Source organism: Xiphophorus couchianus, chromosome 2 (assembly GCF_001444195.1).
Source record: "Xiphophorus couchianus chromosome 2, X_couchianus-1.0, whole genome shotgun sequence".
NCBI classification, from domain to species: Eukaryota; Metazoa; Chordata; class Actinopteri; order Cyprinodontiformes; family Poeciliidae; genus Xiphophorus; species Xiphophorus couchianus.
Window position 1 is genome coordinate 9,462,570 of NC_040229.1, and position 22,767 is coordinate 9,485,336.

The 22,767-nt window shown below is 39.2% G+C and overlaps 1 protein-coding gene and 1 long non-coding RNA gene across 2 annotated transcripts in view; one reads left to right on the forward strand and one right to left on the reverse strand.

Annotated features, from left to right (window-relative positions):
- LOC114156231 (uncharacterized) overlaps nt 1-5,018 on the reverse strand; it is a 15,525-nt gene extending 10,507 nt beyond the window's left edge. Inside the window, exons 1-2 of the long non-coding RNA XR_003597915.1 lie at nt 5,008-5,018; nt 331-332 (exon numbers count right to left, since the gene is read on the reverse strand). This is a non-coding gene — a long non-coding RNA (uncharacterized LOC114156231). The remainder of the gene's footprint in view (nt 1-330; nt 333-5,007) is intronic.
- Nucleotides 391-14,755, forward strand: tbc1d15 (TBC1 domain family, member 15). The gene is made up of 17 exons (XM_028036440.1): nt 391-498; nt 1,092-1,193; nt 2,456-2,530; nt 2,618-2,765; nt 3,797-4,004; nt 5,380-5,482; nt 6,317-6,514; nt 8,671-8,799; nt 9,215-9,318; nt 10,290-10,384; nt 11,287-11,403; nt 11,884-11,984; nt 12,094-12,193; nt 12,277-12,374; nt 12,866-12,982; nt 13,084-13,170; nt 14,152-14,755. Exons 1-17 carry the CDS (start codon nt 481-483, stop codon nt 14,317-14,319), a joined length of 1,968 nt encoding a protein of 655 aa, XP_027892241.1. The 5' UTR covers nt 391-480; the 3' UTR covers nt 14,320-14,755.
- Nucleotides 14,756-22,767: the final 8,012 nt, after the last annotated feature.

Sequence of the window (22,767 nt, forward strand, 5' to 3'; positions counted from 1 at the left end):
AATAAGTTTTATTTCTGTAATTCATCAAATTTTTATGCCATTCCGACATTTGCTTTTCCTAAGGCTGCACCTGTTCTGCCCACACTAGGACGTTTAGATCTACTGAATTCATATTAAATAAACAAGCAAGCTGTTTACAACTGAAATTACATTATTTTGAAGAAAATTATGTTTTAATGGTGGGCTTAATTGAAAATGAGGCCTCAAATCAAATTAGAGCTCCAAATAATCTTGGGTCGGCTCTGGTTGAAAAATATGTTATCTTTCATTTTATGCCTATTGCAATAAATGTATTGCATTTTGTGGTGTTTTTTATTTATTGTAATGTACTTCTATTTAAATTTCTGCTTTAACTTATTTCGTTTTTTTTATTTTTTACTTTACCGGAAGTTTCATGTTTTCGTCACAGGAAGCTGAGCTGTCAGTTTTGTTTTGGCAGCTGCTTGTCACGTGATGTGTCGTCAGCGGTAGAGCAGCAACATGGCGGAGCTGTTAAAGGTAGGAAACAAGAAGAAAAACATGAGTTTCAACAGCTGTTCCGAGACCGGAGTTTGATCTAGAATTGGGCCGAGCTGCGTGGGGGTTTCCGGGCTTCACCTCCGGTATTTGACCGCAGAGTTAGCTGCCGAGGTATCCGCAGTAGGGGGAGACAGCACCGGGGAGGACGGTTAGGGAGACCGTAACAGTCTGTGCTGCACTCCAAACCGGTTCTCCTCCGGACTGGTCCGGTTCTCCGGGTGTCGGACACACGGAGGATTCGGTGGGACGACGGGTTGTTCTTCAGACTGACGCCCAGACTGCTGTCCCGGCTTCAGGCCAAGTTCCCTCCCCCGGTTCTGCTAGCAAAGTTCCCAGAATCACAAGAGATGAAGCAGCCAGTCTGTTACACCCGGTTAAAATGACATAAATGTGACTTTAAAGTCAGGAAAAACTCTGGTTTATGTCATAAATCAGTGTTTGCGCCGTTTTCCCCCCGTAGAAAACGGTTCTGCGTGGTTTTTAAATCTGATCTGGGTTCTGTGATTCCTGATTGGATCTTAGTTTTCAGGTGAACGTCCTGTCTCTCAGTAACTGAACTTTTCCCACTGCAGGTGATATTTGAACACGAAGGGATTTTCCTCCATCCGAGCCCAGATGAAGGAAGCCCGGATCAAGATTTGCTGGTTTCAGGATCCCTTCGTATCATAGAGAAGGTGAAACTAAAAAAATCCCCTGGTCTTTTTCCACACAGAAACTGTTCCGTTGACGCTTCTGATTGGTTTTTAGTCACAACGTCTGTCTTCTTTGATTTTAGTTTGCTCAGAAAAAAAGATAAAACCTTTTTACTTATGATGGTCAGCTGTAGGGATTCAAATGAATTACAATCGATTAACTGTTAATGTCCGCTTAGACCTTACTTTATTTTTGTAGTTTGGCCGCCATCCAGCAGAGGGCGCCGCTGGTCATCCTTAAGCGGAGCCAGTTGATTCAGGGATAAAGATGGTGGAGTCATCCGAGATCGGGAAAGAGAAATGGTCCAAATGGAGTCCTGTGGGATGCAAAATTCTGCAGTTCTGTTTTAAAATATAAACATCTGACAATCTTCTTATTCAAGTATCTTGAGCAACAAGCAGTCAGAAACTTATATTGAGAGAGAAAAAAACAAAGGGAGTGCAGAATGACATGAAAGCCATGTAGCACAATAAATGCATAATAATGTTAGAAAACAAAATATGTACTAAACAGCTGATAATACTGTAACTGGGTATTAATAATCATTAACCTTTGGATCTATGTCAAAACTCAAACTTTTGCAGCCATCTAAGTCCAAAAACCAATATTTTTCCAAAATATATGTTATTTCTAGTGAAATATAGACAGAACAATTACAAAAAATATCTTACAACTTAGATGAAAACAAAAATTAACTTAATCTTAGCTTACAAATTCAAAAAGAGGACAAAAATATTATTTAAAAATCCGCCAGTCGTCCAAACTGATTTAAGTATATTCCAACTGCTTGATAGAACTTATGACACACAGAAATTGGCCACAACAGGTTATACTATCACAGCATCCTTCCATCATTTTCAGAGTTTAAGAGAAGCAATATTTCTTTTAGAAACTCAATCAATAACTGTTATTTTTACAGGAATGGAAACCTGGAACCCACTTTCTTCAACTGTTATAAATGTAACGAATGCTAGAGCTTTTAAAAGAGCCCTGCTTTATTATTTTATTATAATTGTGAAAATGTTTCTAATATAACTTTATTTTATTATAAGAAGTGTTATAATTTTGCATTGATGAATTAATATGGTATGTTTCTAATGTTATGTTAAGTGTTGCTGTTTTTTTAACTGTTTTTTATGATGTGGACTCCAGGAATTGTAGCCATTATTATGAAAACTGCAAATAGGGATCCAAATAACGATCCATCGTCAGCTGATGAGTCTGCTGCTTCTTCTACCTGCAGGATGCAGAGATTCTGGTGGAATACCGCCCTCTGGAGGACAGCGTGGACCCGTCCAACATGCTGTGCGCTGGACAGGTTTGTCTCTTCTCGCTCTGTGACCTCAGTGACCTTTAGAGCGCCGTGATCTCAGGGGACGTTCAGGTGTGTCGTGTTTCTCCTCAGGACTCCAGCTCAGTGGTGGAGTGGGGCCAGTCTGCCGGAGAGAAGTCCCAGTCCCGGCAGCTGCTGGAGACACAGCAGAGCTACGAGACCGAGTGGGACATGGTGAACGCCGTCTCCTTCAAGAAGAAGAACTACACCAACGGAGAGCGTGAGTCCAGAGACTTCCTGTCAGCTGACTGATGGAGGAAAGGCGACAGAGTGCAGCTGAACTTAGGGCAGGGCATTTATCGTAAAAAAAATTCAGAGCAAAAATTTAGATTTATTGTTGCCTCAATAAATTAAAATTTATAATGTTAAATCAGGGTATCCAAAGTGTGGCCGAGGGGCCATTTTTCGGCCTTGGACTGATTTTGTGAGGCCCCGACTGCAGTTTCAGAATAATTCAAATTTGTCTTGTTTAGCAGATAAAAAGTTCTGATGGAAACCTTATTTGCAATCAGGGTCAAATTATTACCAACATAATTTTCTTACAAATCAAAATATTACGTACGACACAAAGTATTTAGTTTTTGTTATAGCAAGGCTTTAATAATGAGTAGAGCCACATTTATCCAGAAATTTATACTGAGAAGATGACTTTGTTGCACCTAAATCAGCTTTTATTTAATTTACGTCAGCTAAATATGGGAAAGAAATTGACCCAAATCCTGTCCTTATAGCTGAGAGCAAATTTGCTAACTCAAGACAAAAAAAAAAATAGAAAACATGATGCCTTTCTTTTAATGCGGGAAATATGCAGAATCCTTTTCATCAATAAATATCAGTAAATTCAAAAATATTATTAAATGCAGGTAATGTGTTCAGTTTTGTGATATAATTTTTTTTTTTTAACTAAGAGGTGTCTTGATGAAGCCTGACTGAAATGAGAATGTTTTTTAAGAACAATGTTTGTGTTTGTGGTGCTGTGATTTCTGGCCCTTGCAGTTACAGCTAAAAAATCAGTATTAAGCTGCCCACCTCTACATCCAATGATTAGAAAAGCTGCTGAGTCATAAAATCATCTCAGTTTTCTGATGACATAAAAAAAAAAAGATAAAAAAACAACAAAACTTCGAAATATTTTCAAGCAAACAGGAACTGAGTTTGTTTTCAGATTTTCAAAGAGTTAAGGTGAAATCTGTGTGTGTATCTTTAAATAAATCATGCTGTGTTTTCTAAGCCCTGCGTCTCGTCTGTCAGGCTCTCTGAATCACAGTCATGAGCGGAGCCGCTGGGCGTTTTCTGTGAACATCAGCGACCTCAAGTCCATCACAGTGAAGGAGGAAGGTTGGACCTTTCTCATCCTACAGCTGAAGGACTCCTCCAGCTCCATCCCGGCGCTGCACTTCCACCAGGGCGGCAGCAGCGAGTTCCTGGACACCCTGAGGAGGTTCGCTCTGCTGACAGAGTGAGTAGCTGCAGGGTTCAGGTTCTTACAGCAACAGAACCATCCAGGCATCGAAAGGGAGTGAGGCTTGTTCTACACAGTCAGAGATAGAGTGAAGATATTTTTACTTCAGGCTTGGCTGTTTTACAGCAGCAGCGCCAATGGGTTTGAGGTATTAAATTATAGAAAGTTAGGAAATTAATACAACCAACAACTAATAGGTCTGTTTAGGATAAACCTGGTTTTTCTCGAGTCTCATTGAGGGACAGTATTATGTGTTTTCCAGGCACATAGTGCCATTTTAATTATTAAAACGCATTTAAAATGCGGAAGTTGTTTTTGTTTTTTATAAAAGTGAAAGTATAACAAGCTTCTGCTTCTACCTACACTTTTTTCGCCTGTATTTTGTGTCTTTGCCACTGACAGAAATTTTAATATTATTTCTCTATTTCTGTTCTACTTTTGTCTTGTTCTTTTTTTCTTGTTTTTTTTTTTGCTTAGTTTTTTTTCAGGATTTTTCATTTTTTGACTTGCGTCAAAGTAGCTAAAATAACTAAATAAATAAAGTAATATTATTGGCTGACAGGTTTCAGCTTAGCGCTAAACTGCCCCCTATGGGTTTGGCATTTTTAAACAATGCTTAGTGGGGTATTTGTGTTTGATTATGTGGATGAAAATCTTTCTGAAACTGATCCTATGTGAAGGATTTTTTTTTAAAACAATGTGGCAGAGATTTTCCTTTTTATAAAGACCTGGCTACATGTGTACAAGCACTAGGATTTCTTTGAGTCATTAACTTGCAGCAATACCTTGTGCTCAGCAAGCACATGGTGACAGTGGAAAGAAATCACTCTGATATAGCACCGGCACAACCCGGCCTTCCTGGGTTGTTAAAAGACGATGTGGTCCATTCAGACTGTCTGACACACAGGTTGTCAGACACATCGAAACACTTGGAAAAGTTTCCAGTATTGACTAGGATCTCTATGCAGAACCTCTTTGCCTTCCTGTGTGCAGATTTTACTCTCTGATAATCAATCCTTCTGATCCTGATTCAGACCGGCTGAAGTTTGGAGGCTTTCTGCTGGTTTTCAGAAACAGACGGACTGTGTGCGCGTCTGGAGAAACGCGTCATTTATATGTTAATTTCTGCGATGATGAAACGTTCCGAGGCGGAGATGAAGTCAGATTACGGCAGGAGACTCTCTACAGCTGATAACTCTTATTAAAGTTCTTATCTGCAGCTCAGTGAAAGGCAGGATCGGTGCCGGATGTTTGGATTCAGATCTGTGACTGAGTGACGCTCTGCCTACGCTCTTACACACACACGCATACACGCCCACATACATACATACACACACACACACACCTGACAGAGGGTCTGTGTGTGGTTCAGGTGTCCTGAGGATGAAACGCGTCTGCTGGTCAGCACTCCAAGCAAAGCTCTGTCCCAGTCCTTTGAGAACCTGCTGGACGACAACAACTTTGGACTTGTTCATGTAAGAACACACACACAGAACACACACAGAACACACACACACACACACACACACACACACTATCCTCTTCACAGTCATCGTTCCTCGATGTCATGTTTTTCTAGCGTTTTCATTTTTCCTACAGAGTGTGATTGATTGCTCTTATCAGGTTGTTATCAATCTCTTAGGATTAGTTTAAGATTGGTTTGAATCTTTCCTAAAGAACAAGGATTTCTTTGTGTCAATATGTAACTTCTCATTTGAATGGACACAAGTCACATGTGGGCAACCACAAGGTTACCCTCTTTTTAAATATCTATATTAATATCTATATATTTCATATCAATGTTCCTATTAGCTCAGGTTAAAACAAGAAATAAAATTAGCTTCCATAACGATGGATGCACTGATAAATTGATAAAATATCGGCCCCAATTTCCTTACTTTTGGGAGATTGGTGATCAGCCAATTCTTACATGTGAAGCTGATCTTATCTATAATATTATGACTTAATTCTCATGATATTTCGACTTTATTCTCGTATTACCACAACTTTATTTTCATATTATCACGATTTTATGCCTGTAATATTATGATTTTATTTAATGTAATTTTGAACAAAACAGTCAAAACACTGACTTCCTTCAAATCCAGCCTAAAACCCATTTGTTCAGAGTTGCCTTTCATTCATAATAACTGGAATATTGATCAACATATTTCATGTATATTTGCTTGATGATTTTGTCAGCATGTAATGTTTATTGCATGTTGTGTTGTTTTGATGTAAAGCTCTGAACTGCCTTGTTGCTGAAATGTGCTCTACAGGTAACCCTGATTTGACTTTTCCTCCTGCAGAAGTTTAAGCGCGACCCTTATGTGACGACGCTGGGCAGCTTCTCCAAAGTCACCAACTACATCTACGACGCCCTGCGGGGGACAGAGGAGCAGCAGCAGCAGCGCCCCCCGGAGGAAGTGGCCGACCTGCTGGGGGAAGTCATCCCAGGGCTGGAGATCAACCAGCAGGAGGAGCCGGGCTTCGAGGTCATCACCAGGGTAAGCAGCCGACCTCCAGCTCATCAGCTGATGTCTCCTCCTAAAAAGTGATGACATCGTTAATTGGAACTTTTTGTATAAGGTCTTAGAAAAATTTGGATTTAATGAGACATTTGTAAATTGTATTAAATCAATTTATCAAGAGCCAACTGCAAGGATTAAAATAAATGGCAACCTGTCAGGAAGATTTACTCTGGAGAGAGGAACAAGGCAGGGATGCTGCCTCTCACCGAGTCTTTTTGCTCTGTTTATAGAGCCACTAGCTCAGATGATTAGGCAGGAAGAGGAAATGAAAGGAGTGGAAATAGGAGGGGAAGAACATAAAATGGGGTTGTTTGCAGATGACATTTTGATTTATCTAAAAAACCCAAATGAAATGTTTTTAAAAACAGTAAGTTTGCTTGAGGAGTTTGGGAAATTCTCTGGATACAAAATCAACGTGGAAAAAACACAGATCCTAACAATAAATTACTCCCCGCAGCAGAAAATAAGGGGTACCTACAAACTTAAGTGGAATGAAAAATCTATAAAATATTTGGGGGTAAACATAACCAAAACAATTGACAAACTCTATGATGCAGATTATTTAGAAATAAACCACAATATTAAGAAAGACCTGGGGCGATGGATGGACATTGGCTTGGATCTCAGCTCTAGAGTGGAGATAATTAAAATAAATATTTTACCACGACTGTTATACCTGTTTCAGTCCCTGCCACTGACTATCCCGCAAAAACAATTTGTAGAATGGGACAGATGGATTTCAAGGTTTATATGGAACGGGAAGAAACCTAGGGTCAGATATAAAACACTTCAGCTCCCAAAAGATAAAGGAGGCCTGGGTTTACCAGCCTTAAAAGAATATTCTGGGCCGCACAAATTAGACCTCTGGTATGTTGGTGCAATGATGACTATGTTTCAAAATGGAAAAATCTGGAAATAAGTAGAAAAGACATAGAAGTTAAAAATTTAATAGCACATAAAATACTCTTAGGCAAACTAAGCAATAAGCTAGATTCAATAACTAAAACTACGATTGAAATATGGAACACAGTAATTGATAAATACAATTTAGAGAAAGAAACAAGGAGTTTGAGCTGGTTTGCTTGGGATCCGAGGTTTAAACCAGGTATTTATGATACAGGCTTCAAACAACGGGCAAATAAAGGTGCCACGGCAATATGTAAATTGACTGAAAAGGGCAATCTGCTGAGCTTCAATAGCTTAAAGGGAAAATATGAGCTGGAGGATCAAGACCAGTATAGATACCTGCAAATAAAAGATTATTATGAGAAAGAGATAAAAACCAACGTAAGTAAAATAATAGAGATATTTCATAAGGCCTACGAGGGGAATAAATTGCAGGTTATTTCAGCACTATACCAGGGACTGATGGCAGGCAGGAAGACATCGACTATGTACATTAAAGAAAAATGGGAGGACGAATTGAAGGAGCACATAAGCGAGGAGGGATGGTTTAATATTTGTAAAGTACAGTGCACGGCCACCTGCTCCCGTGTGTGGAGGGAATTTAATTGGAAAAACATGATTAGATTTTTTATAACACCAAAGATCAAGTCCGGGATGGTATCCAGTTCACAGCCATGCTGGAGACTCTGTGGCCAGACTGACGTAGGCCATACACACATATTCTGGTCTTGTCAAAAGCTAACTACATACTGGCATAATGTTAGCCTTATCTTGAAAAACATATTGGGATATGGAATACCCAGATCATGTAAAACACTCTACCTGGGATGCCTCACACACGATGTAATTCAAAAGGATGATGAATATCTGTTAAAAATATTACTTTCAGCATCAAGGAAAACCATCACAAAATTATGGTATAGACAAGACCCTCCTGCAGTGGAGCAGTGGCTGAACATTGTGGAAGAGATTTTCATAATGGAGAAAATCACATATAGACTAAGATTGCAGGAGGACAAGTTTGTTGTTAAATGGGAAAAATGGAGCGACTACAGACGCAGGCCGAATGCCACTCTTGTATCCAGCTAAATATGGACACGGTTGTCCAACATTGTATATGAAGTTGAATGTATTGATATCTCTCCACTGTATGTGTTCAGAAATGTTCAATAAAAAATAAGTATTAAAAAAAAAAAGTGATGACATCATCTCTTATAACATGACAGATCGACCTGGGGACGAGGCCGCAGGTGAGCCGGGCGGAGCCGGTGTCGGCAGACGAGTGGAGTAAACACCAGGACCCCGAGGGCAGGATAGAGAACGAGGCGGCGCTCAGGCAGAGGATCTTTAAGGGGGCAAGTCTTCGTTACATCCACAACGAGACGATTGATTTATTAAATTATCTTGTTTTTCACCCTAACTGGGGTCAGACTGATAACAGCTTTGTCTGAAAATTATGGCTGCAATTAAGGATTGTCTTAATGCTCTTTTATGCTATCGATTAATTTCTTATCCTATCGATTAATTACTTCTTCTATTGATTAATTATAATAAATTATGGTTTTAAGAAATTGGCACATTCTGCAGATTCTTTATTTAACCTCTTGTCTTTTTTTTATAGAACATTAGAAATACATTAAAATATGCAAATAAAATAATTCCATTCATTTTTAAATTAAGAAAATAAATATTATATTGTCTAAAATTCAATAACTTTTATAGCATGTATATGACCATGTGACCGGATGCTGTGTGTGTGTTTACCTGCAGGGTCTGTGTCACGCCATGAGGAGGGAAGCCTGGAAGTTCCTGTTGGGGTATTATCCGTGGACGAGCACGTTGGAGGAGAGGAAGTCTCTGCAGAAAGCCAAAACGTACGACACACACACACACACACAACAATGGTTGATCCAATCAACTCTGATTGGATCAACCATTTCTGAAAGGTTTAAAACTGTTACAATAATAAAAAATAACCACAAGTGGAAATATTGGAGACACACACCCAAATTTGTATTTCTACCCATATTTTAATTGGGTAGAACCCAATTTAATAACCCTTACCATTACCAGTGTATTTTTACCTTAACCAAAGCTTCATTCACATCGTACCCAGTGGCGGCTCTTGCTTGGGCGACCCTTGCTTCAGAGCACAGGAATATTATGTGATATAAGGTATTTTAAACCGCAGATATGATGGAGTAAAAGTGTCACAAATCACGAAAAATATTTTTAAAGAGTGTAATCGGTGTAAAATAATCTACTCCGGTGAACCGCTGTGCTTTTAGTCTGAGGTCCAAAAGCCAAAAGACTTCAAAATGCTCTTTTTTATGTTTTCACTAAATTAATTAAGGTCCACTCTTGGCCGTCTGCCTGGCTTTCAGTTTAGGTCAGAGAAGTTCATTAATGTCAAATATAAGCAGGTGAACTATGGGATATTGTGTGGTTTCCATAGTAACGGTGGCTAATCCTGTAATTACATCACTAATTAAAGTGAACTTGATCATTTCCATTCAGATGTTTAATATTTTTTAAGAGCAATTTTGTTTACAGACATCCCAAACCATTTTATTTATAGTTTTGGTTGTAAGTAGTTCTTATTTCCATTTTATTTGGCTTTGGTTTAATATTTAAAATATTTTCCAGTTCCAGTGTTAAGAGTTCATTACAAAATTAAAGTTTAGTTGTTTGCATTATTATTATTATTATGCCATTATCAATATATTATTTGAAAACTGTCTCAAAAACAATATTATTGTTTATCGCAATATTTAGCGGGACAATTTATCATAAAGTGTAATTAGTTATGGTGATGAGTGTGAGGGTGAATGTTTGTGTTTCCCAGAGATGAATACTTCCGGATGAAGCTGCAGTGGAAATCCATCAGTGAGGAGCAGGAGAGGAGAAACTCCAGACTCAGAGACTACAAGAGCCTGATCGGTGAGGAAGAGGAGGACTCCGCAATCTTCATCACTTAAATCGTCATAAATGTAATGTGTCACCAAAAGGCCGCATGTGAGAATCAATAAATCTGCTGGCTTCCAACCTGAGGGGAGCGCCAGAGATCTCACTGCTTGGTGTCCAAACTTTTTAAGTGGTTTAAAAGCATTACTTCCAGGTCAAGAAAAAAAAATACAACTAAACTCGAACAAATAAAATAGGTTTTCTTTTGTAAGAGAAGGAGATGTTATTCATCATAGATCTAAAACTTTAAAAATGATCTTGCATATTTGCTGTTATAAAATAAATGAATCAAGTTTTCAAAATGTTTTTGGCTCAGCAAAACAAATTTAATCTCAGTTTGAAGAACAGGATATGGGTCATTTATTTCAAAACACTTGCTAAATTAAATTTAATAAATTGGATTAAAGCTGATTTGGGTGAATCAAAGTAAAAGTTTTGGAATAAACGTGGCTCTAATCATTAAAAAAGCTTTGTCATAAAAAGGTAAATACTTTTGTTGTACCTGATTGCAATTTTTTTTTTAAAGTCTCAATCTGCATCAATTGCAGTTGGAAGCCACACAAAATCACTTCAAGGGCCACAAATGGCCCCCAGGCTGCACTTTGGACACTGATTCTCTAAGTTATGACCAAATGTTCAGCTGAAGCTTTGATCCTGCCCTTTTCACCTTCATATAGTTATATTGAATCACAGACATTGATGTCGCCTTTCTTCATGCTGATCTGTCCGGTTCCACCATCTTGGAAAGTAGAAACAGTTGGAGCTTTTTGTTTCTCCTCCTCTGATGGAGACGGAACAGAAATGCGGTGTGAAACCAGATGGAGGTCAAGCGTTGAAGCTAGTGTTACAGCTCCATGTTTGTTTTCTTTCTGCTGCAGAGAAAGACGTGAACCGAACAGACCGAACGAACCGCTTCTACGAAGGTCTGAACAACCCGGGCCTGACCCTGCTGCACGACATCCTGATGACCTACTGCATGTACGACTTCGACCTGGGTGAGAGCTTCATGCCGCTCACTGGTTCTTCTGGGTTCGCGTACCTTCATTAAAAGTTGGCAGGAAGACGATTGAGGCTTATTAGTGATTTTAAAAAAAGTGATGATAATCATCTTTAAAGGGGCAGTATCATGTACAATCAGCTTTTTTGAGTTTTACATCATGTTATAATGTTATACCCGTTATACCCGTTTCTTTGATTCTTCCATGCACGTTTGAGCAATCCTTTAATTTCCATGGCAACCATTCAGCTGTGCAAAACAACTGGGTGAACCTACCTCTGCCTTTAAGGCGCACAGCTCCTCCTCAGAGCTGCAGTTTCCAAGCTTCTGCCTCACAGAGCAGTGTTATAAAATTGCACTTTGTTTGGATGTTAGGTGAAGCATCCTGAACAGCATTTCTGATTGCTCTGGGTCTTCAGAACCGTCCGGGTTCAGTTTATCCCTCCGGGATTTTGACCGGCCCTCCATGTTTCTCCAGGTTACGTTCAGGGGATGAGCGACCTGCTGTCGCCGATCCTGTTCGTCATGGAGAACGAGGTCGATGCGTTCTGGTGTTTCGTCTCCTTCATGGACCAGATGGTGGGAAACCAACCAAAACCAGAACCAACAATATAGCCTTTGAGAACCAGAACCATCCATGTTTGATGGTCCATTAAAATTTGACATGTTGGGTTTGTTTTTGCTGCAGCACCAGAACTTTGAGGAGCAGATGCAGGGCATGAAGACACAGCTGATCCAGCTCAGCACGCTGCTCAGGCTGCTGGACCTGGCGTTCTGGAACTACCTCGGTACAGAGTAGTCGGGCCGGGTTGCATTCTGGCCACGGTCCCGAGTTGGATCCACGTCTCTGACGTGTCTCTGTGTGTTTCAGAGTCCCAGGAGTCCGGATATCTGTACTTCTGCTTCCGCTGGCTGCTGATCCGCTTCAAGAGGGAGCTGATCTTCAGCGATGTCCTACGGCTTTGGGAGGTCAGTCCGAAGATTGGATCCGATGACGGTTTACTGTAGATTTCAGAACCAATAACATAATTTATGCTACGTTCACACAGCAGCCAAATGAGACCCAAATACAACTTTTTCACTGCAGTCTGATCAGCCCAATTAAAATTTTTTCAGCCCCCCAAAAAATACAATCTATGTCACTATGGCAGTGACTTCTGTACCTTTTTTTTGTAAAGTAAAAAATATTTCACTTTTCAAACTGAGAAATTTCGTTGTTTTTTCTAAAATATCTCTGAGATTTCTGGTGGAAATTTACTTTTTTGTTTCTATCTGCGATGGCCGGAACACGCCGTCAAGCTGTAGCTTTAGCAGTAATACAGTTGAGTATCATGTAAAATTGTAGTGTACTTCTTTTGGCTTTGCTAAAGACACAGTATTTGTGAGGTAAGAGCCACTCCCTGGTTCTGCTACCTGGTTCTGGTTCCTGATGACGTCCTGTCGTTTCTGTTCATCCCCAGGTCATGTGGACCAAGCTGCCTTGTCAGAACTTCCACCTGCTGGTCTGCTGTGCCATCCTGGACTCTGAGAAGCAGAAGATCATGGAGGAGAACTACGGCTTCAACGAGATCCTGAAGGTAACGCAGAGCTGATTAGCTTCAGCCGATTAGCTGGATCATGTTCTAGTGACGAACGATCAGATCAATGGAGTCTATCGATCGGGTTTCTTCTGTTGCAGCACATCAATGAGCTCTCCATGAAGCTCAACATCGAGGAGATCCTGCAGAAAGCCGAGGGCATCTACCTTCAGATCCGCAGCTGCAAGGTGGGTGTTAAGTTTTCATCGCCTCTGTGTGACCCTCGTCACCATGGTAACGCGACTCCCAGGGATCTCCGCTTGTTTACTGAGGCTGTTACTACTAAATATCAGTTCTGTACTGAGACGATACAAGTTATTGATGAATGTAGACTTTTTTGAGCTTGTCTGTCTATTAACAATTAATTGATAAACAACAATTTTCTTAAAAACTTGAGTTTTCTCTAGTATGAAGATAGTTTTTCATAATATGCTGGATTTAAAAAAGAAAAAACAATGTGGAACTTAAGGAGCTTGTCGAGGGTTCATATTTCAAATAGAATCACAGTAAGTGAATTTTTCAACGCACACATCTAAATTTTTTATCTGGACCGTTTCCATTCCTGGGTTAGCTCTGCCACTTTGTTTTTGTAACTGGCTTCGCTCAGCGGCGCCCTCTTATGGAAGGTGGCTAAACTGCAACACTGAAAGAAAGTCTATGGGTATGTTATTAGTTAATCGATTAGAACTAATTTTAAAACAATCGACTGTTATATTGACCATTAACTAACAGATTCCCAACCATTTTGATGCCATGGAAAATGTTATATATTGTGACTTTATTAATCTTTTACATTTCTTTTCGCACTAGTTAAGTTAGCTTGAGGAGCAACACAGCTTGATAAATTTAACTGGCAGCTGATCAGAAAGATTAGCGTGGAATATAACATTTCAATAACTTATTTTAACAAATGTCTTATAATGATGTTACAGAATATTTTATATTTAAAAGACTTAAAATGTATGATTTGAAAATTTATTAGATTCAGTTTTTTTATTCTAATTTTTTCTAATCTTTCTTTAACTTTCTGAGACCCCACTTTGAAAAAGAATAGATTAATCGTTAGCATCCCTAATTTAGACGGATGTTGGAGGTTCAGATGGTCCAGTTTAAATCTCCTGGTGTTAACTAGGGCCCGGTTCTGATTCTGATCCGCTCCTCCTCTGCAGGACTTGCCTCACTCCATCAGCTCCATCCTGGGCTTCGACACGCAGCACCGAGTCTCCAGCCAGGCGGACTCTGGCTCTCGACCCGTCCAGCAGCAGGACGCCTGTTCTAACGGACACTGCAGAGACAACAGACCCCAGAACAGCTGCAGAGGGGTCTTCACGTCGTAGTTAATGCATAGACTGACTGTAGGTCAGCAGGGGGCGCCGTGTAGCCCCCAGGAAGATCCGGGAAAGGTGTACAAAGGATTGCAGATTATTTTTCTAACTTCTTGTATCGTCTCTTTGCTCCCGATGTTTTCTAAAATCCTGACCTGCAGGACGGACAGGAGCAAGTGGGGACTCCCCTGGACTCTCACACATGTGCCACACGCGTGTGGATCTGTTTCCTGAGTCAGAACTCGCCTGCAGATCAGACGCTGCCTCAGAATCTGTCCTTCTTGCCGACAGCAGCTAATCAGTATTTTGTTATCGACGCATCAGCTGATTATTGATTTGTTTGTTTTTTATCTGTAAAGTGTAAATGCCCAAAGTGACGTCCTTAAACTGCTCAGTCTGTCCCAAACTGAGGTGCATTATTTTCTTTCATTAAAAAGCTGCCAATGAAGGTTTTGGTCTCTGCGTATGAACAGCTTCGTCCTCATCTTCCTCAGAATGCGCCATTCCAAATGTTTCTGCAGCTGCTGGAGGAGGACATTAAGATCCACAGGGTTTCAATTAGGTTCATCACTTGCTTATTGATCAATAAAGGAATCGTTATTTACATATAGCGACTCTTCACACTAACCTAAGCCTCCTTTATTTAAGCTACTAAAGAGTATTGAAGTTGATATTTGTTCAATCCATTTCTCCTTGTTCTGTTTCCGTTATAATTTCTGCTTCCAAAGTGAGAAAAAACTCACAATAAAAACACACAAAAAAAGGCATCGCACTCTGTAATATTGTACTTTATCTATTGGTAAAAATACAATGTATGATTTTTTTTTTTTTTTTATTAGGCTACCTTTAAACCCCTTAAAACTTTTTTAATTTGAACATTAATAACTACATTAAATTCATTACATCTGGAGATAAAAATGTTACCTTTGGCCTGCTACATTAAAACATAAATCAATAAGGAAATTCCATCTTAAACTTGTTAAATCACACTATGATGAAAATTCAAATTAAAGTCATCACATAATGATGAAATTCCACCTTTAACTTGTTACATTTGGATATAAAAAATAACACATTAAATTCTGCATCAGATTTTTTAAAGTCATCTTTAAACTCATTACAGATCAATACATGAAACTAAAACCATAAAATATCTGAAGTTAAAATTTCTTTTCCCGTAGCAGTACTGCTGTTATGGTGGAATTCACCTATATTTTCTCGTTATTTTTTAATTTGATTTTCAGAATAACCATTTACAGCAGCCCTAAAACTATTTGATAATCTAAATTATTAGAGGTTTCTTAAATAATGTAAATAAACATATCAGTTTGACTCTAGTTATAAATATGGTTGTTAGTTATCGATTAATGAGGTAATCTAAAGCTGATTTCTGTTGATCAATTAATATATTTTTATTGATCAATTAACTATATATATATATTACTGTTTCTGTATTTTTTCTAAAACTGTATCAGTTTGTTCTTAGAAACATTTTGAAAACATAAAAACTTCAGTTTTACATTATAAAAATGAATATAAAATTTTGTTTCTCTAAATTATTGTAAATATATATTAGGGATAGTGTTGAAGAAGAAGATCATTTAATGCTAGCTTTGGACAAAAAGTTTTGGCTCTTTCCTCTTTTTTCTCCCGAGTCCTTGGCGAGTGGCGGCGTCCTGCTAAAACGAAACTAACACAGCGTGTTGACGTCACAGATCACAGAGTTTAATTCATAGAAAGCGATGAACAACAAAGCTGCAGAGATACAGAGATATGCATTAACTCATAAAATAACAGACACACAAGGGATAGACAAACGAACACAGAACACATAGGCAGACAACGGCGCCCAACGTGGAGAGGAAAAATGGAAAAACTCTCTCCCTGTATTAGCGTTACATTGTACTTTATACTGACTAGGCGTTTCCTCACTTTAATATATGCAAAGAAGGCGTTCCGTAATTCAACCAATCAGAGACCTGTTTCGGCCCCCAGAGAAACCTGAGAAGTCTCCCCCTTTACACCCAACTCGAACGGGCGTCTGGTCTCCGTCAAGCCAGAAGGGGAAGAACACTTAATCTCAGAGGTACTGGGTACGACTGTCCCCAGCACCGAAGTCCTGAGATAAATCTCGCAGACTCCCCTGGAGTTTTGACGTCCCACATTCCAGCTGCCGTTTCCATGGAGATGCTACTTTATGGCCCTTGTGTGCTCTTTAAGCAGACAGTGGAAGGCGTCTGCTTGTCTCCTTGGGCCATCTCAAAGGGTCACACAAAGCCTGTTTTTCCAATAAAAATGCTTAATATTCCTTTACACATGTTGTAAGTATTTTAGCACTTAACTAATCATTTTCCTTTACAATAGATTATGAATAAAACATTTAGTGCTATTAACATGAGTTTTATTAGAGGTTTAGATTTGGACTGTTTCTTTGCAGTTGGGCAGGTTTTACAGGTTTAGTTTTACCTTGTGTTTGGACTGGAAAATGTCAAATCTGGCAACAGCCGCGAATGGCGCCATTTTTGTCATTAATGAGCGTGAGGCGCATGCGCCATGCGCCATGCTGGATAGAAATATGACGCAGCTTCTGCGTGAGCTCCATTTGGAAAAGGACGCGGTTAGCACGTTGCCGCACGGAGACACGAAGCTGTCAGTCTGATGTTCATGAACTTTAGAACCTGGATTAAAAATGATACGGATCTCCCAAGACGCGGAATCCGAGTGGACGCCCAGCCTTTTCAAAGAAACTTTTGTGGATCTGACTGAAATCGTGTCAGTCTTCATCGAGGCCTTGTTTGCTGCCTTGTAGTCGACCGAAAGGTAGGCCGCAGTGATGGCAAGTAGGCCGCGGGAGCACCATGTTTGAAATCGCTGCGTTGGACATTCTGTAAGTTATTTTTCGGAAACTTTATTCCAAGTTGTTTGTCTTTTTCGCCTATAAAGTTGTTGAAGCCATTTTTTGTGTCTCAACAGAGCAGCACAGGAGGAGAGACCCGACCATGGCCTCTCAGCGGCGGTTTGTTTGCTTGCTATTTGGAGCTAGCAGTTCGTCGGGCCTTGTACTTGACCGACGAGTAGGCTGCAGTAATGGCAGGTCGGCCGCCATGTTTGAAATCGCTGCGTTTGTTTTTCGGTAAGTTATTTTTCGGAAACCTTAACGAAGCTGAACTCAAGTTTCCGACTCAAGCTTCCGATTTAGAAAAGCTCTAAAGGACGATTCCACCTATTTTTTCCACTACCTTCCGCATATTTAATCTACTCTAGTTAAAAAACTACAACACATAGATACTTCAAACTTGGACTGGATTATTCTGCTCTAATAGCTTAATCTTTAAAACCATGTTTCATGTTTGGGATTTGTGAAACTTCAGTAAATGTTGTCTTCACCACTTTTTTGCCTCTGGATCACAATAGAATTGCTCCAGTTCCTAAACTACAACATTTAGGCACTTCAAACCTGGACTAGATTATTCTCAACTAATAGGAGAGTATTTATAACCATGTTTGGGATTTTGTGAAACCTTTTTCTGATTTGTGAAAATTAAATAAAGATTGACTTCACCACCTTTTTTTATTTTATTATTTTGGTCACACTAGAACTGCTCCAGTTCCAAAACTACAACACATAGAAACTTCAAGCCTGGACTAGATTATTCTGCTCTAATAGTAGAATATTTAAACCATGTTTGGGTTTTGTGAAACTTTTCTCTGATTTGAAACACTCCAATAATTGTTGATTTTGCCACTTTTTTTTATCTCTGTCATAGAACTGCTCCAGTTCCAAAACTACAACTCCTAGACTCCTCAAACCTGGACTGGATTATTTTCAACCAATAGCAGAATATTTTAATCCATGTTTGTGATTTGTGAAACCTTTATTTGATTTATGAAACTTCACTTAACAGACCACTGTAGAAGATCTTTCCTTCCAGCAACCATCACCATCTACAATAACTCTTTGAAGAATTAATGAGTTACACCAACATTTAATTTCCCTTTGAGATTAATAAAGTGGTTTTGAATTAGAATTCAATTTGAAAAAAAAACAACTGCATGTAACAAGTGTGAATAGTAATCTGAACTTTAGTGAAGTTTCACAAATCACATAAAGATTTCACAAATCACAAGCATGGTTTTAAATATTCCATTAGTTGAAAATAATCCAGTCCATGTTTGAAGAGTCAAGGTGTTGTAGTTTTGGAGCTGAAGCAGTTCTACTATGATGGAGATCCAAAAAACAATGGTGAAATTAACATTTATTGAAGTTTCACAAATCAGAAAAGTTTCACAAGTCCCAAACATGGTTTTAAAAATTCTACTATTGGAGCAGAATAATCCAGACCAGGTCTGAGGTGTCTAGGTGTTGTAGTTTTTTAACTAGAGTAGATTAAAGATGTGGAAGGTAGTGAAAAATTAGGTTTAATTGCCCTTTAGCCATTTTCCGACTTGGAAACCAACTTCTGTTTTGCAAAACCTTACTCCAAGTCAGTGTTTCTCAAACTTTTTCAGGCTGAGGACCATTTAACAAACACTCGGGGATTACCTAACCTGAAATTGCCCCACGATAACATATAAGATGCAACCTGAAATGAAAATATTAGTCTCTTAACTCACGTACTGTTTTTTTTTTGTTTTTTTTCATCCTAATGAGAAGTGTGTTGTTGTTTGGTAAAGGTGACTGGCCATGACAAAGCCATGAACATGTCTACTTGGGCATTTTGAGTTATTGATTGTGAAAGAGTGAAGTCTAAGCTTTCCAATTATGTCAAACACATGTAAATAATAAATAATTATTTACTACCAAGTGTTGCATACATTAATAACATTTAGGGCTGTTTGTGATTTGGAAGCACAATTAAAGAAAAATAGATTTGAATTGGTTTAACAGAAACAAAAATCATTTTCTGCACCATTGAATATAAAAAAAATAATCCACCCATTTCTAGAAATTGTATTTATTTATTGTATTTATGTAATTTTATATATTTTAATTGAATAACAATAGCTGTTGACCTGAAAGCAGAGCATCATTCATTACAAAGGAAAGTTGTATAAACAAAGAACAGTTTTGACTAACTGGAGCGATTCCTACCACTAACCGTTCAAAGGAATCCAATCTCTAGCGAGTGACACATCAACACTCAGCAGCTGTGACTTGGCTTTCTCTGATCATATAATATTCCTGGAGTTGTTTTCTTTCCACCGGTATCTGCAGCTTTTCTTTTTAGTAACCTGGTTTTAAGCCAGTTTTCCATCATTATTTTTTAACACAATCCTTTGGTAAGTTAGCTGTCGTGTCACACTTTGAGCTCACGTCAGGCAAATAAACAGTCGCTTACATGCACCTCGCGGACCACCAGTGGTGCGGGGACCACAGTTTGAGGAACACTGTTTTAAGTTGTTTGTCTTTTTCAGTGATAAAGTTGTTAAAGCCATTTTTTTGTGTCTAAACAGAGCAGCACACAAGGAGAGACTCGACCATGGCCTCTTAGCGGCGGTTTGTTTGGTTGCTGGTGTCCCTGAAACATTTGAGGATATATAATGGCATCTGGAGCGAGCGGTTGATCGATAATGGATTTACTACAATCAAGCTGAGGATTCCCTTCAATCAAGCTGAGGATCGCTTCCATCAAGCTGAGGAATCGCTACAAGGTGCCTGGCGGATCCGCCCAACCCATCAAAGGTTGGTTAAGTCAAAGAACTGTTCCAATGGCGGGTCCAGAAGACATCTCAGGGTAGGAGCTGTTGCAGGTTTTGCTATGCTACGCTGCTGATGCTGTTGAAGGCCAACGCTAGGCCTCTTGGTGTGCTGGTTTGGTTTGATTCTCTGCTGAGAATCAGTGAGCTGAGAAGGAATCTGCTGTTTTAAATCCTTCTGTCAATGGGTTTTTAGTGGTGCTTGAAGCAATTGCTGTGGTTTTGTGACCTGTGAAGGTTTAGGTTTAACTAGACTGAAGTTCCTGGCTTAAAGTCAGTTGTGATGTGAGATAAAGATGGCTGCCAAGGATTTGGCAAATACAGTTTAGAGGTTGTAGGAAGTGATTCAGCTTATACTTGATAAACCTTGATAACATACCTACTTATTAGTAATAAATAATATAATGTGGCTATGTTGACATTAGTATAGCTGCATTAGGATAATATTTATCTTTCCAATTAATATCAAATATGTTTTTGGGTAAAGATGAGGTCTTTATATTCTGACATGCATATTTTTATATATATTTTTTGCACCTACTTAATATTTAGTTTGAAATTTAGGGTCCATACTTTAATAATTCAAAAACTCAAACAAATTTTATTTACGTTCAATTTAAACATAAAAAACCGATACATTTTTGCGCCAAAACAACGGAATTTCGTCATGCGATTTCATTTCCTCTGGATGACAATGGAGGGATCTGCTGGCGCTGACTTCACTTCTCCTGGACTACAACAGAAATCTGCTGGAGCTTCAAATCGGAGGTAATGCTCACACTGTAATCCACCATCTCTTATTTGCAGGATTTCAGCTGAACTCCCATGTGTCCTTCTGGAGAGGATCGATTGGGACCTGTCCTTTAGTGTTTAAGTTTGTTTTTAACCCATTTTCTCTCCTAGACTAAGTACCTGTTTGAGCTTTTGTTGTAAATAACTTTTTTTTTTTCCTCATAGCTAAAGCCACCAAATAAAGTGGCTTGTACTACAACTAACTCTCTTCTCCTAGACAGACACTCTTGGAGCAGCTCTTTTTCTTTTTCCATCTCTCTATTTACTCTGTCCTTTCAAATCCCCCGGGGGTAGTGATAGATGGCCTTTCATACAGAGCTAACCTCTGGTTCTGTTGGAGGGTTCTTCCTGTTAAAGGGAAGTTTATCCTCTCCACTGTCACTGCATGCATGAGGTATTGTTTTAGCTAACTTAACTGTTAACCAATTTAAATAATTGGTGCAGTGTTGACTTCTTTTGGAAAGTTGTCCGGTTAAAGAGAAGTTTTTCTTCTCCACTGTCACCAGATAGGATCCTTAGTATGAGTCATTGCTTTAGCTTAACTTTTAACCAATTTAAATAATTGGTGCAGTGTTAACCTTATTTTTGGAAAGTCTTCCTCTTAAAGGGAAGTTTTTCTTTTTGGGAAGGCTTCCTGTTAAAGGGATTTTTTTCCTCCACTGTCACCACATGCACCCTCAGTGTCTGTGGTGGTGGATGATAGTTTTGAGCTGAATTTAAGGCCTTGTCAACACCACGTGGTATATGAACTGGGAAGTTATAGAAGCCGATCATCTGTTGAGATGGAATGACGACTCTGAAGACACCAGACGGCGTCAGACTGTGAAAGGTATGTGTGAGAATCCAACGCTGGGAAATGTGGTTTGCTACTTCTGGTAGCCACCCCTCATCCGATGACTTCAAGGCTATGAAGTCATCGGATGAGTTCAAAGAATTTATCAAATGAGTACAAAGAAGGGATCAGTCCATTTCATACACAATGTTCCACACAAAAAAAACACAATAGCCAATGTGGTTAACTAGCCTTGAGCCACTCCTCAAGGCTATGAACTCATCCGATGACTTCTCACTCCTCAAGGCTATGAAGTCATCGCATGCGTTCAAGGAATTTCTTACAAAGAAGGAATTGATCCATTTCATTCACAATGCTCCATGGAAGAGAAACACAGACTATTTGAAAGGTAGTTCTGATGTTTGTTACAAAAGGGTAACGGTGTGAAAGCAAGACCGAGCGAAGGTTAAAGGGTTGGGTTACTCTTCAGTAGGGTGTGTGTGAAAATAAAGCCCCCCCGACGGGTAAGGGGTTAGTTGCCTTCTGTGCAGTACAAAGTGCTGGACAGATCAATAAAAACAAACAATTACCCACCCCAACCTCACATGGAAAAACACACAACTGCATGGAAAATGCTCAGACTAAACAGACATGATTCAACTCAGGAAATACAGTTAAAATTTCCTGCCCGTTGGTTGCCTTTCGGTGGGGTGTGAAAACTAACCCTCCCGATGGGTAAAGTTGTGAAAACTAGCCAACTAAACTTTGATTCTTCAGTCAAATATGTGTATGGGCCTCATTATAAAGATTACTAAGAAGGTAGCAATAAAGATAACATTGCAGTGACGACTGGGAAGTGACAGAAGCCGATCAACAATTTCTGCTGAGATGGAACGACGACTCTGAAGACGCCAGAAGACTCCAGATGACTCCAGAAGACTCCAGATGACTCCAGACTGTGAAAGGTAGGAGTGTGAATCCAATGCCAGGAAATGTGGTTTGCTACTACTGGTAGCCACTCCTCATCTGATGACTTTAAGGCTCTGAAGTCATCAGATGAGTTCAAAGAATTTGGTATCAAATGAGTACAACGAAGGGATCAGTCCATTTCATACACAATGCTCCACACAAGAAAAACACAATAGCCCATTTGAAAGGTAATTCTGATGTTTGTTGCAAAAGGGTAAAGGTGTGAAAAC

Excerpts from the sequence above, each read along its gene's own strand:
- tbc1d15 (XM_028036440.1), top strand. Across the intron at positions 2,531-2,617 it reads ACATGCTGTGCGCTGGACAG|GACTCCAGCTCAGTGGTGGA; the intron begins GTTTGTCTCTTC and ends GTTTCTCCTCAG. Across the intron at positions 12,983-13,083 it reads GCTTCAACGAGATCCTGAAG|CACATCAATGAGCTCTCCAT; the intron begins GTAACGCAGAGC and ends CTTCTGTTGCAG.